The sequence below is a fragment of the Cydia amplana genome, chromosome 10 (genome assembly GCF_948474715.1).
Source record: "Cydia amplana chromosome 10, ilCydAmpl1.1, whole genome shotgun sequence".
In the NCBI taxonomy this organism is placed as follows: domain Eukaryota; kingdom Metazoa; phylum Arthropoda; class Insecta; order Lepidoptera; family Tortricidae; genus Cydia; species Cydia amplana.
In genome coordinates, this window is record NC_086078.1 from 3772307 (window position 1) to 3788551 (window position 16245).

Here is a 16245-nt window from a genome sequence, read left to right on the forward strand (position 1 = left end):
ATAAGATATATATTATACAATGTTAGTATAATAGCAAGCTTATCTATTATAAGCCTTATCCAATTGTGTTAAAGACGTCTTAGATTATGTAATAATATTGTTGTAAGTTAGGCTCATAATTTGCATGTTAGTTTTGTAGACACTATTCAAATCAGTAGGTAACGCTAATTTAGACCTTGTTGTCATAGTATGTAAATTTAATATCGCTTGATATCGCCGACTGAGTATAACACTAAGGTACTTTTTATTACATTACAATAAACGCATGATTGTTCCGGAATAGTAATTTAGGGTGTAAAACAGATGTTGTATTTAGTTAGAATAAGGATTCAATAGCCTATGTAATTAACCTAAAATATGTGTATTGTACTACTTAGTAACCAATGCAATGGAAGATAGATGTGGATAGGCAAACTGACACGTAACATAAGTATGTACTGTTAAGAAGTTATTACTAAGCTAATTTTCTGTAAGGGGGGAAGGATGTGATGTATTGAATAAGGGTAGATTAAGATTTACGCGCCTACCTACGAAAAACAAATAAATCAGTCTTGAATATACTCGCGTGCTGTGTTATTTGACTCCTGTAGATTAATTCCCAGTACATACTAGAAACATCATTTGATATTCATTTGGTTCAATGTACCAATTTTACATTGGTTATGTTAAAATATCGATTTGAATCCTAGACATGACATTGTGTTCTTTATTAATTTTGAATCGTATAACATTTTTGTAGGTTATCATTATCTTCCTTTACTATTGAGCTAGATTTTATCATAGCTCGCAAAGGGATCCTAGACTACCTAGACATCCTGGCATGCTAAACATTGAAATTTACTATCACTCGTGTTTTACAACATTTACACTTTAATAACCTGCGTCCAGGGGCTCGTTTCTCAAAAGCTTGTAACTTGTAAAGCTTGTAACAGAAGCTGTAAAAAAGTGACATCTGCTTGTATTACAAGTTACAAGCGTTTGAGAAACGGGCCCCTGATCTGGCGACAGCACTACGTGTGCGCACACAAAATGGTCGCTGAAGATCGCGCGCTTTATGTGAGCTTTGCATAATCTGCACTTATTATTTAGGCGCGCAATCTGAAGCAAGCATGCTTGTGGCATATATGTATGCTAGATTTACTTTTAAACGCACCTTTACTTTTTGCATACCTACGGTCCATACTTTCAACACAACTTACAAATTTTTCACCAGGTACAATAAACCCGCTAGCGCCCGGCGCCCGCCGTAACTTCCACCCAGCCCAGGCCAGATGGGGTTCCGTCGCGGACCGCCCTCACGCCTTCAGCCTTCGGCCAAACTCCTACATCTGGATAGCTTCATCAGAACTCTTCCCTAATGGGAGGATGTTCCCAAGGGAGTTTACGCTCTTCGTGTCATTGAGACTGCGTCCTGAGGTAATGAAAGAAAGATGTCAACACATGAGTAATAACATATTTGTACAGTGGGTATCTTTAATCTAAGGGCCGCCTCTTATATCTGGATAGCTCCGTCAGAACTCCTTCATAATGGGTTTCCATGGGAGTTCAAGAATTTTGTGTCACTGTTGCTGCGCTTAGAGGTGAGGAAAGTAGCAAAATCATTTCAAATCCTGCACCTGGATAGATTTTTCAGAGCTCATTCCTAATAAGATGATGTTTCTGAGGGCGTTTAGGCTGTGTGTGTCTTTGAGGCTACGTCCAGAGGAAAGTTATGTTACTTATAACTAGTACCTACCTACAATAATAGAAAGAAGTCTTCAGTCTTCGGCCCAAACAGTACAACCTGATTCACCTGAATAACTTCCTTCCGTGGATGGGAGTATGTAGTTGAGAAAGAAGAGAGTGAGTGAGTCAATGAATGGATATAGGCATAAAACCATTTGGTCTTTATTCGGTATTTATATATGGTTGCGTTCAGAAACACCCTTCTCTTCCCCAACAGTTTTCGAAGGAATTTACGCTATTCGTGTCACCATAACTATCAATAGGTACAATTAGTGGGAGTTAAAAATATCTAGCTTACTACTGATAATTTGCATAAAATTTAAGCAGTAAAGGCTGCTTACAATGTAATTGACTTAAGGCGAAGGAATTCAAATTATTAGCTACAATACATTTTAGTATAAATTTCAAAGGCTTGAAATCTAACTTATATTTCTATTTCTAGATGTTTTTCTTGCTTAGTAAAATTATCTAAGTTCTTCTTGTTGTTTAATAAACCCGCTTGATTGGAGGGATGTAAAATAATATTGGCAATTACTTGATCTACGTTTCCCACTTTGTTTTCTTTAAAAATGTACCTATTATATTTCCTTGGAAATCTTGAAGAAATCTTATTTTAATCAGTAAATATTGGTGTTTAGAGGTATGATAGCGAGGTCTTTCATTTTATTCCCTACAAATTAAAGACTTCGTCTAGGGCACATGTTAACTTTTTGTAGGTACTTTGAGTCATTAGGTACCTACTTATTCTGTGCTTAATTGCGAAAGTTATTATATAATACTCGTTTGCGTGAAATGGTGACGATGGTTGATAAAAACTATCCTATGTCCTCCCTCGGGCCTCAATCTATCCCCAAGCCAAATTTCATCTACATCAGTTCAGCAGTTTAAGCGTGAAGATATAACAAACAAACAGACAGGCCGACTTACTTTCGCATTTACATATTAGTAAATATTTCAACCTACTATGAGACACAAATTAAATTTTGAATAAATGTCATATACTAAGAAAAAGTGACCATATAAGTGTAAGTGTATAGTAGTGTGTCTACTTGAAATAAAAACAAATTAAAAATATTTTCTGAAAATAATTTAATTTGTTCTAATACACAAATTAAATTATTTTCATGAAAATATTTTAACTTGAATGTGTTTTTATTTCACCCTCATGGTAGTGACACATGTCAGTGCGTGTGTTTGTTCGTATTTTATGTAATTTTTATGCCCTTTTTAAGCCTTTTTTGTAACGTTTATTTAGTTACACGTGTGCGAGCAAGACGAGCTGACTCTGAAATCTAATTCATAATTCATAATAATTTATTTGCAAAAAAAGGAGTTACAAAAGTTGGTACATTATTATATTTATAAGAAAGATATTATGTATCACGCTGAACATAGTTCTGAAATTGAAATCCGTACCTATTACGTATATTACGTCTCCAGTTGAAAGTAAAATTAGCTATACTAGTAAACAGGTAGCGTAGTGAACTGAATAGTGGCATCAAAGGTGTGATGCGCGGCTCAGCGAGTGCTCACTCAGCGAACCCATAAATGAATAGGAACTACGTTTTTGTCCTATTATAGAGCATTATGTATGAAGGTTTATGGGCCATTTTCATTGTAAATAATTGTAAAAACATACTTTGTTTTTCCAAAAGTTAAATTAACTTCTTGAATTAGAATCTGCCGATTGAAACTATCGATCAAAACTACCCCTGACTGATGTATCAAACTTATTGACATTTGTTTCACCAATATTCTTTTGAACCTATGTAAATCCGTGACCCTTCCGCACTATCAATATTTCTTTCCACAGAGCGGTGGCTACGGGCAAGGCACGCTATTCTCCCTCCGCTCGCGTCGCCGCACGGGCTCATTCCTTTCCTTGGAGTTGGCCGGAAGGGGCGCGGCGCGACTGGTCCATGCGGGCGCTGGCGCCTCTAGAGCTATATACCTGGCGGTGCCGCTGTATGACTTCCGCTGGCATCATATTGCTATCAGGTGAGAGAGAGAGAGAGAGATAACTGCTCGGGGTCGTTCCTTTCCTTGGAGTTAGCCGGGCGGGGCGCGGCTCGACTGGTCCATGCGGGCGCTGGCGCCTCTAGAGCTATATACCTGGCGGTGCCGCTGTATGACTTCCGCTGGCATCATATTGCTATCAGGTGAGAGAGAGAGATAGCTGCTCGGGTTCATTCCTTTCCTTGGAGTTGGCGTGGCACGGCGCGACTGGTCCATGCGGACGCTGGCGCCTCTAGAGCTATATACCTGGCGGTGCCGCTGTATGACTTCCGCTGGCATCATATTGCTATCAGGTGAGAGAGAGATAGCTGCTCAAGAAGGGCATTCCTCGAGGAGCAATACAACAGAGACAGGTGAAACAGAGAACAAAGACAGAATATGAAGGTTAAGAAGTCCTCGGGTTTTTAAAGTTGGAAGTGATGCAATAAAGTAGGTATCTTATTTCTGTGAATAGGTTTTTTGTGAGTAAAAAATAGTTATGTTAATACCTATATGATATTATCAGATGATCGCGTTCATTCTTCTCCTTGGTTATTCCACGCCATATGACTTACAGTACAGAACAGAGACAAATGAGACAAATAATGCTCGTTTCATTGTAGATATTTTCATTTTTTGTGATGGTCCGGCATTTCAAAGTGATATAAAATGGCTAGGTATTTTGTAAAAAATCCTTTAAACAACAATACTGCTGAGTAAATAAAATACAAACCAAATTAAACATTAACAAGGTAGAAAAATTACCGCTCGGCAATTGAAAAAAAGGGTTACAAGTCTGACTAATGTACGCGAGAGGAATGATAAATGTTAAGGGTACGAAAGTGTTGAGCCAGTACTCTGCGGTTATAGATTACCTGTAATAGATTCCACATTAAATCTTTCTTTTTTTACTAGCAGACGTCTGCGAGCGATATACTAAATTCCCGAAGCGTAACTTTTTCCATTTTTTCCTTTTACAAAATTTAGATTCCACATTAGTCAAAATACGAAGAACCGCGATAGCTACACTCACAGGTGCTCCAAAAGTACCATGCGATCTCACATAACTAACCTTTTGTTACTGTATATACTTATTTTACTGTCCAATGAAGTATAAATAAATAAATTAGACCTTCATCATCATCCTCCTCGCGTTATACCGGCTTTTTGCTACTGCTCATAGGAGCCTGGGGTCCGCTTGGCAACTAATCGAGAGCGACTGCCAACTAAGCTTCCAACCCATAGGGGAAACTAGGCCTCTTTTTGGGATTAGTCCCGATTGCTCACGATGTTTTCCCTCACCGAAAAGCGACTGGTAAATATCGAATGATATTTCGTACATGTTCCGAAAAACTCCGGAGTTGAATCCACGACCTCTGGATTAGACGAAATAAATAAGACCTTAATTTAAAAAAGTTAGTAAAGTATCCTTTAAATCCTTTGGTGGCCGTATTCCAGGCGATTACGTTAAACTCCCTCTAGTTGACAGTATCTGTGGCTACGGTAGAGTATACCTCCTTAATTTTGCAGGGTTGCGGTAGCGTTTTCTCGAACTGGGAACAAATTGTATAGACTTTGAGATTGAGGGCTTACGCGTAGGATGAAAGTTGTGATTGACCGAGTTGGGTGTTTCTTGTGTGTTTTGGTCTGATTGAACTAGAATTTCGATATTATTTTTAGGCGATGAAGATTTAGGAGTAAGTACAGTCACGCTTCGTGATTGTTACGTCACTTAGGGCTCTAGCTAAATTGCACATTCCATGGCGTAAGTATGGCACGGCCAATTTAACTAAGACCCTAAATGGCGTAACAATCCCGTGTGGTGATTGTACCTATGTATTAATATGTTGAAAAACTTGATGAATAGTTTGATAAATTGAGGCAGGAAATTACAAGGAAACAAAACATATGGCGCGCTGCACGAAACTTGCGACAGAAGATATGGCCGACGCGCGCGTTTACATTTTACCTGAAATTGTGAAACCATACTTCTGTTTTATCTGCTCGTTAGACCCCTCGGCTATACTAAAATTATACTAGTACGTACACACTCGTTCTCGGCAAGTCCGAGGTCTCTCGACGAGTGTGTACAGCTCAGTCAATATGCTGACGTGGTGATGGGCTGAATGTGTGTCGGGAATGCTTAAGATTTTGTGAGATTATGGATAAAAGGGCGACCAGTGCTTTAAATGTTAATTCTTAGTTAAAGTAGTATTGCCTAGTTTCACTGTATATTAGTTAAAAGTCTGTAATGTTGCGTAAATACCTAGTAAATAAATGATTGAAAAAATTTAAAGCGAACCTTTGTTTGATTTAGCCTACCTATAGGTGTTAGGAACGATTTTAGGTTATAACGATAATTTAACGTTCGATTCTGGTTTCTAATTACATTTAAGCGTTTGTTTCAAAAGTATTTCGATTGTCCCTGGTCTACATGTAAATTGTGTATTGAAAGCTACACCATTACCAATTTTTGGTGCGGTTTCATTGAAATTTAATACTTAGTTTTACTTTAAATCAAATAATATTTAATAATTCAAATTGAGCACATTAATAAGACTTAATAACGGCACAGTAACAAATCACACGTCAACATTCAATTTGCGCCATGTTTGAATTTACCAATATCGTGTCGATAATTGCTTTTGTGACATTAATAGCACTATTACCGGTACTATTACAAACAACCTACATAACCTTGTTAATATAGGACAAATAATAATATACTCGGAAGAAAGCCGGCCCGTTATTGAGATAATAAACGAAATTATGGAGGACGTAACCTACTAAAGTGCCGAAAGCACGTAATATGTTTTATGTACGAGATAAGGTGTGCAAATGTTATATATGTGAAAGTTGGATGGATAAATGGATGTTTTTCTCGCAAAAACATCTGAATAGATGAAAGAACCCAAGATAGAAATTGTTTTCGAAGAGTGAAAGTCGTTATAGTATTTTTCCAACAGCTTGGGTACGATGACCGATGTCATCTCCATACACAATTTGTAACTTTTAAATGCAAAATCTCGCAAAATCGTATTGAGATGACAAGCTGTTTGCTAAATACTGTAAGTAGCATGAGAGTACTGGGAGTGCAACTTGAAAGAACGCAATGTCACGGGGAAAAAATGTATATTGTAAGTTATGTAAGCCAGGCAGATTGATGGCAGATTGCACCAAAATGTTGACGGATTTGATGCCGCTTTCGGATGAAAGCACAGTTTACACAATAAATATTTCTGATTTCTGATTTTTGATTTCTCAAATAAGCGCCTGGCGCCTTGGCTCGTTGGGTGGATGACATTCTAAAAATCGCGGAGCACTTTTGGATGAGACTAGCCTAGGACCGGGATAAGTGGCATTACACGAAGATACCTATAGGCTCAGTGTCCGACTGGAGGCTAAAATGATGATGGAATTCTAAACCTAACACTTAACACTCTATAACATTACCCCTTAATGGCCACTTCCTGTACAAAATCCGCCATTATAAACTAACGACCACAATAATGGCGCCCACTATTTAACATCAAAATGGCCGCCATTCATCTCCGCAACGCTTTTTTCCCGCTACCGTCTTAATTGTATAATTTTAATGAATCGCAAAACAGATTAAACGTCTTTCTTAATTAGCATTTTATCCAAGTACGGTGGTGATATGAGTCTAATTAAATTTCACCTAGGCCACGCGGGAAATTGACATCGAAATTAAATGTTTCAAGCGTTTTATTAACGTATGTTCAGAACCTAACGTTTTTAATTAACATACAAGAGGTATTTGAGTAAAATTTACGTTCGGAAATTTTAAATTAGTTTTAATTTGAAATTGAAATTTCAATTATTTTACTTTTTAACCTACAGTGTATTATCCAAATTCAATGAATACACATTTTTTTGTTCAACGCTCAGTCCATCGGCAATAGCAGTATCATATGTATTATTCCCAAAAGTCAGCGCGAAATGAGTTCAGTCTGTCACACAATATTTAGCAAAAAAATATATAAAAAAAAAACAATCTGGGCGTTATTAGTCATGTTTTTTGCATTGTGATTACGTGTCCAGTTTTGATTCTACCTATATTTTATTATTTCAGACCGAAGTGGTTTATTGACTTATTTTAAGTGTTTCCACATATTTAACCAGCTATGTATGTATATGGGTACCTTTAAACGAACAATTCTTGCATATTTATTTATTTACTTATATATAATATTTCGGGGATCTCGGAAAGGGCTCTAACGATTTCGATGTTTGGTATGGGGGTTTTCGGGGGCAAAAATCGATCTAGCTAGGTTTTATCTCTGGGAAAACGCTAATTTTAGAGATTTTATATGTTTTCCGAGCTTTGCTCGGTCTCCCAGATATTTTAGGAATAATAAGACAAAATATACCGCCTAAATTCGTGCAAGATTTTCGAGCAAAGGTCAGAGGTCGAAAGATACGTCCTTTTGACAAAGGTACAAGATTTATAACCGACAACCGTTGGATATTCCTCGATATCTAAAATCGATACAATTTGTTTGATCCCTACGATTTGTCAATGCTAAAATAGGTAAAGACGTTTTACATTACGAGTTTTTTTTTTGTTAGTAAGAAGGAGTAAGTACTTATACATACCATTTTTAGCATGTTATCTAATATACTCTCACCGGTATCGTATAACGGCGAAAATATTTGTCATAAAGGCTCCTTCGAAAATATATCCATATACAGTGTTATAATTAGTAGATCTGGGGACTTGGGCCCGATTCTGATTTTAAAATAGACATCTAAGTATAAGTACTAGTCTTTCAGATATCACGAAGATACAATAACGATATTTTTAAGATAACCTGTCAAATTTGACATTTCCGCGATTCTGGAGATACTCTTGAACGATTTTCACAATACACCCGAGGAGGAGGAGGTCTTCTCCGAGACCAAGGGGACAACGCCGTCCTCGAAACGTCGGAGGTAAATCTTAAAACTTACGATACGCGACACGCGATTAAGTCCCGTTGTACAATTTAATAATGATTTTCACAATGTCTAAAACGTCTCGTTATGTACCTATTTTTAGATCTCAAAACGATCTTAAAACGATAATTTAACGTAAAAGTGACATTGCTTGCCCGAATTGAGCTGCAAAAGATATAATATCTAGTTGAAATCTAAACTAGTTGGTATCTACTATATATCGTATCGTTCTCTTCTCTAGAACGTATCTTGTTTTCCGAATACCGCAGTTACATTTTTTGGAGTCTTAATAATCGACTCAATTAATAGTAGAGTGAGACAGGCTATACATATAGTGCATTAGTGACGGACATTATAATTAGTATTAAGACTTTTGCGTTTTGAACACATTATTAACTCAGATTTATCCACGACCAGTGAAACCTGTGTCGAAACGATAATAAAGGTAATAAAATTAATTTTGCGATAGACCCGTCTATAAATGTGAGTTAATATATTGTGCATTGTAGAGACTCTAGTCTTCTGAAGAATTCTGGAGTCTTTTCTAACTGATTCTAAAGATTAATTGTTTCCAGTGTCCACGATGACAACACGGTGCGCGCCTACGTAGACTGCCGCTGGCTCCGCACCGACGTTCTTGAGAAAGGCGCGCTGGACACTCCGAGGGACGCTGATCTTATTATTGGCTATCTGTTTTCTGTGAGTAAACCTTGCGTGTTGTTGTTGTGTTGTTGTTGTTGTTGGCTCCGCACCGACGTTCTTGAGAAAGACGCGCTAGACACTCCGTGGGACGCCGATCTTATTATTGGCTATCTGTTTTCTGTGAGTAAACCTTGCGTGTTGTTGTTGTGTTGTTATTGTTGTTGGCTCCGCTCCGACGTTCATGGGAAAGACGCGCTGGACACTCCGAGGGCGCCGATCTTATTATTGGCTATCTGTTTTCTGTGAGTAAACCTTGCGTGTTGTTGTTGTGTTGTTATTGTTGTTGGCTCTGCAACGACGTTCTCGAGAAAGACGCACTAGACACTCCGAGGCACGGAGATCGTATTATTGGCTATCTGTTTTCTGTAAATAAACCTTGCTTGTATAATAAACACACTGTACATTTTTGGATTGACGCGGCCACAGTATTCACAAGTATCTAAACAAATCCACCATTATCTATTCCCCAAGGCCAATTCAAACTCAGATTTGAGATCAAAATAATATCTAAATTATGTCATTTTGTTCTCATTTGCAAATGATAATTTTTATGACATACCTGCAAATTATGTCGAATTTACCACCATGACACATAATTTGGAGTGATCAGTTATTTGTAAGCATTTTGGCCGCTCCGTTTTATCTAATGGCGTCTGTACGTCTTACTTTACAAATCTTTACCTAGCGTACTTGTACCTTGGGGTTCCTAAACTGAAGCAGCATTAGCGATAAGGATAAAACGATCGTGATAGCGACCATTTTAACAAGGTCGCTGTGACTTTGCTTAAATCTGTTTGCTAAAATATGCTTCATGGGTTATGCCATTATGGATATTTCTATAGATGCGACGCGACACCAGCAGCTTTTATTCTCCGTTTTACCCTCGCTTTGCTTCCATTTCTGTACGGGTAGTGTACATCATTGCTTAAGTTCTTTAAAACAATATTTTACATTGGGATGTTTTACTTTATAAATATTTACTACCATGTTTGACTTTATGCGTTTAAAGTCTTCATTTTCTATACCTATGTACTGAATTTTCCGAAAAAGGTACGTATGCTGTCATTATAAATTCTAAATTATTTATTTAGGAAAAGAAAAGCATACATTTACATCCAGGCTAATATCTTAAAAGTATTTATTGTATGACTAGGAAAATCCTGTATCTCAGGTAAATAAAAATATATACTTGTTAGGATAAGTATATTTCTGTATGGTAACATCAAATAAACTGTGTATGTTGGTATTACATATGGTTATCTATGACATGTATGTATGTCACTTCCGTCTTACCGTTACTGGAATAAAATGTGTGTTCGTTCATAGCTCTCCGCTTGTTTCATTTAATAATAGGTTTTGGGCCCAGTTATGCCCATTAGGGAATAGTTAAAAGTTAGTTTTAGGTAGCTAGCATCAAATTAGTGCCAGAACATTGTTTTTTTCAAAAGTGGTTCGTGAAATCGTGATTCAACATCATGGCTTCAAATTCGTTCCTGACCAACGTTCCTAAGTTGAAGGGACGTGAGAACTATCGGGAATGGGCTTTTGCAGTGGAGAATTTGTTGATTTTAGAAGGCACGGGAGATTCAATAAAGACTGAACCCGACGCATCAGCAGCCACAAGTGATGCAAAAGCAAAAGCAAAATTGATTTTAACGATCGATCCGTCGCTGTATGTTCACATAAAGGAAGCAAAATCAACTAAGGATTTGTGGACGAAGTTACAAAAATTGTTTGATGATTCTGGATTTTCCCGAAAAATAACGTTGCTGCGCAATTTAATTTCGATTCGACTCGAAAACTGTGAATCCATGCAAAATTATGTTACACAAATCATCGAGACGGCTCAGAAATTATCGGGGACCGGTTTTTCCGTGGACGACGAGTGGATCGGGTGCTTGATGTTAGCTGGATTACCTGAAAAATACATCCCAATGATAATGGCAATTGAACATTCCGGAATCGCCATTACTGCAGATGTCATAAAAACGAAACTCATCGACTTGGCAGTCGATGATAGTGAAGTTGGCAACGCATTGTTGAGTAGAGGGCAGCACTACCACAGCAAAAACTTGAAAGTTGGTAGCTCTGACAAGAAAAAGAATCATGGCGGCGGATTGTCTGTGGCAAATGTCAACAATAACAATGGTGATAATAAGTCGAAAATAAAGTGTTACCGCTGTAAATCTTACGGTCATTATAAGAATCAATGCCAAGCAAGTAGTCAGCAACCGGAACAAATAAAGAAAACACACGCTTTTTCGGCAGTATTTATGAGCGGGAACTACGGCAAAACGGACTTTTATATAGATTCGGGCGCAAGTGGTCACTTTGTACGTGATGTAAACATGATCCAGAATACATCATTTACACCCAGCGTAAAGGAGATTATAGCAGCTAATCGTAGTGCTATGCCAGTATTGTGCTCGGGAGATGTGGATATTGTGACAGTGACTCCAAGATGTAAATACGAAGTGACATTGAAAAACGTTTTGTGCGTACCTAACCTTAGCACGAATCTTATATCAGTTAGCCAGTTAGTTGAGAACGGTAATAAAGTGGAGTTTAAGAAGAAAAACTGCTTTGTTTATAACAAAAACAAGGAACTTGTTGCTGTGGCGGACTTAATCGACGGTGTATACAAATTGATTATGGATGAAAGTAAACTTTGTTTATTTACGTCAAGCTCGCCGGCAAGTAGTGAAGTTTGGCACCGTAGAACGGGACATTTGAATATGAAGTCATTAAACCTGATGAGAGATGGGGCAGTTACGGGTATATCATACAGTGATAAATCAGATATCAGCAAAAATACGTGCACCGTATGTTGTGAGGGGAAGCAGTCTCGCTTGCCATTTAGTCACACAGGAACACGGAGCAGCCAGATACTGGAGTTAGTGCATGGAGACGTATGTGGACCTATGGAGACTACTTCAATTGGCGGATCAAGGTATTTCCTGATTCTTGTTGACGATTATAGTCGTATGGTATTTGTTTACTTTCTCAAAGCAAAAAGTGAGTCATTTAAATGTTTTAAAGAATTTAGAGCCATGGTTGAAAACCAGAAAGGTAGGAAAATCCAGTGTTTTAGGACAGATAATGGACTTGAGTTCTGTAGCCACGAGTTTGAGACTTATTTAAAGGAAGCAGGCATAGTGCATCAAAAGTCTAATCCCTACACGGCAGAACAGAATGGATTGGCAGAACGGAGTATACGTACAGTCGTTGAACGAGCTCGCTGTTTGTTATTTGATGCAAATTTAGATAAAAGATTTTGGGCAGAGGCTACTAATACTGCAGTTTATCTTAAAAATAGATCAGTTGCATCAGTATTAAATGACAAGACACCGTTTGAGCTCTGGACTAATACAAAGCCAGATTTAAGTCATGTCCGGATTTTTGGCAGCCCGGTTATGGTTCATGTACCCAAAGAAAAGCGGCTTAAGTGGGACACTAAGTCAAAGAAAAACATCCTAGTTGGTTTTCCAGAAAATGTCAAGGGATATAGAATTTATGATCCCGTTAAAAAGTGTATAAGTACAAGTAGAGATGTGTATATACATGAGGATACTGAAAGGAAGTGTTCAAATGACCGAGTATCAGTTTTAGTTGGGGATACTTGTCAGAATTGTTCAGATGACAGAGTATCAGTTTCAGTTGGGGATACTTGTCAGGAACAGGAAACTGCCTGTGACGAAAAGCAGGAGACAGTCATGAGTAGGAGTGAACCTGATCACTCAGATCTGAACATTTCTGTAGAGTCTGATTATGACAATGCAATATCTGATTTGGACAATACATTACAGCAGGAGGAGTCAGAAGAGGAGCCTGCATCAGTGGAAGTAGTAACTAAACGAGTCCGGAGGCAACCAGAGCGCTATGGATTTACTAACATATGCACCTCGTCGAACCCTGACTACATCAGTGATCCTGTGTCTGTTCAGGATGCCCTGTCTAGGCCAGATAAGGATAAATGGATTGAGGCTATGCAGGATGAGTTGCAAGCATTTGAAGAAAATCAAGCTTGGGTGCCGGTGGAACAGTTACCTTCAGGTAAAACCTTAGTGCAGTGTAAGTGGGTTTTTAAAATCAAAGTTAACAGTGATAAAAGTGTGCGTTACAGAGCGCGTTTAGTGGCTAAAGGTTTCACGCAGAAGCCAGGAATAGACTATGATGACACTTTCTCACCTGTGGTCAGACATTCCACTTTAAGACTGTTATTTGCCTTGTCTGTGCAATTGAACTTTGATGTTACACATCTAGATGTTAAAACCGCATTTTTAAATGGTTACCTCAAAGAGGACATTTATATGTATCAACCAGATATTTCTTGTGATATTAACAAGAAAAAGGTGATTGTTAAACTTAACAAAACTATATATGGCTTGAAACAGTCATCTCGGTCTTGGTATGAAAGAGTTGAAAAATGTTTGTGTGAATTAGGCTTTAAAAAATGTAAGTTAGAACCTTGTGTGTTTACAAAAATGAATGATAATGTGAAAATTATTATCGCATTATATGTCGATGATTTCTTTGTTTATTCAAACGGTAAAGAAGAGACAGACAAATTAGTTTCTGTTTTGAGTTCTAATTTTAATATTAAAAACTTAGGACAAGTTCAGCAATGCCTGGGTATGCGTGTTAAAATTGATAAAAATGCAAATGTTGTTACATTAGACCAGGAAGAATATATAAACAATTTGTTAGAAAAATTTAATATGTCTAAATGTAAAGAGGCTAATACTCCAATGGAATGTAAATTGAGTATAGATAAATCAGAAATTTGTGATAAAGAAATTCCATATCAGAACCTTATTGGAGGACTTATGTATTTATCAGTGATGACTAGGCCTGATATATCTTTCAGCGTTAGTTTTCTTAGTCAATTTAACAAATGTTATACTAAACATCATTGGAATTATGCCAAAAGAATACTTAGGTATTTAAGCAAAACTAAAAACTTTTGTTTGATGTATGTAAAAGAAAAGGCTCACAATCAGCTAGAAGGATATGTAGATGCCGATTGGGCTAGTAATATTGTAGACCGGAGGTCTTATACCGGCTTTTGTTTTAAATTATCAGGGTCAGCTGTTTCCTGGCTTAGTAAAAAACAGAGGACAGTCGCTTTGTCGAGTATGGAATCAGAACTGATGTCAATAGCGGAAGCTTGCAAAGAAGCTATGTATCTCAGAGCTTTGCAAAATGAAATTACTGGTGATTGTTATACTGTACCTCTGTTCAATGATAGCCAGAGTGCACAGAAGTTGGTGGCAAATTATGGTTGTCATAGAAAGAGTAAGCATATTGATATTCGTTATCACTTTGTGAAGGATGCAGTTAATGATAAAATAATTAATTTAAATTATTTGCCAACTACTGCTATGCCTGCTGACGTATTAACAAAAGCATTATGTGCAATTAAACATTATAAATGTATAGAAGCTATGGGAGTTAGTCAATGTTAATAAAAGTTTTTTTACTCCTATATATATTGAAAGTTTGGTTTATTTGCTGTAGTTGGGGTGTTAGGATAAGTATATTTCTGTATGGTAACATCAAATAAACTGTGTATGTTGGTATTACATATGGTTATCTATGACATGTATGTATGTCACTTCCGTCTTACCGTTACTGGAATAAAATGTGTGTTCGTTCATAGCTCTCCGCTTGTTTCATTTAATAATAATACTGAAGAAAAAATTATCAAACCCTGCAGTGGCCGAGGCAGGAATATACAATAAATGATGAATTCTTCTAAATTCAGCATTCGCAATTCCTCCATTCTAACTTCCAGTCTGCCTTTCCCCCATTTGTAGCTAATATTGTGCAAAAAATAGTCCTTTATCATGCTCGCAAAAGTCACTCGGCAAATATTTGGCCGCTCGTAAATTTTTCGGCACGCGCGAGATTCGTTTGTTTTCCGAGTTTCATTTTCCCGTTTTGTGTTCTATCATTTGTGGATTTTAAATTGCAATTTGGTTAAGAGCTTGGCGTTTAATTTAGAAAATATATTATGCTGGCTGCATACACTCGTCGAGAGCCCCCGAGACAGGCCGAGAACGAGTGTGTAGTTACTGCTCACTTCTTATCTCGCTGTTACTCGTCTCTCCTCGCGTTTCGCCGTTTGGATCGGATCGGTGCCGAGACTCTCGACGTGTGTGTACAGGTGACATTATGGAGAATTCCACCAATTTCGGATATGAACGTTAACCTCTTTTTAGGTAGTTCTAAAAATGCTGGGGAGATGATTATTAAGACCGCCTGTTTTTTATCTCTTCTTGAGTGCCTGCTGTATTCTCCGTACTTATTATTTCATGTATTGTATTGATTTTTGGCCTGATGATAGTATATGGCTTAAATACTAACATTGCATAACTTTTATCACCCCGTATTAAGATAAATTAGGCTCACTTTGGCGAAATTGATGTTCTTAATTTTATTATATCAATATATGTTTTTCTTAACGCAGGGTGACCTCGAACAGCTAGTATTGGTGCCTAAAGCGGGTCAGGCGCAGAAACAGTGCTCCAGCCAAGTAACCGGGACATCTACGCCCTACGTGAACATGCATTAATACAAGACTTGGCCTTTGACTTGTACACTATGGAACAGTGCTACACTAGGAAATTATGTGCTCTGGGAAAGTTTTCACACGGAATAATTACAGCAACTTCTCACGTGTTTGTATAAGGATCGAAACTCTTTATTTACAAAATGGAAACTTGCTTTAACTTTTATCTTTAGAATTTTCCTGAAATTTCTGAGAAACTATGCCAACAACAAGATGTTTTTTCTCAACGTATTAAACGTGTCCGCTAGGCAGCGCGGGTGCACGGTGTGCGCGGGTGCCATTCTAGGTAAAATCTG

At 37.6% G+C, this 16245-nt stretch overlaps 1 protein-coding gene across 1 annotated transcript in view; it reads left to right on the plus strand.

The window, feature by feature from the left end:
* Nucleotides 1–15968, plus strand: part of LOC134651495 (uncharacterized) — a 74707-nt gene extending 58739 nt beyond the window's left edge. Inside the window, exons 6-9 of the mRNA XM_063506610.1 lie at nucleotides 1214–1416; nucleotides 3539–3723; nucleotides 9252–9375; nucleotides 15848–15968. Of these exons, the coding sequence (XP_063362680.1) occupies nucleotides 1214–1416; nucleotides 3539–3723; nucleotides 9252–9375; nucleotides 15848–15952 (617 nt within the window). The 3' untranslated portion in view covers nucleotides 15953–15968. The remainder of the gene's footprint in view (nucleotides 1–1213; nucleotides 1417–3538; nucleotides 3724–9251; nucleotides 9376–15847) is intronic.
* Nucleotides 15969–16245: the final 277 nt, after the last annotated feature.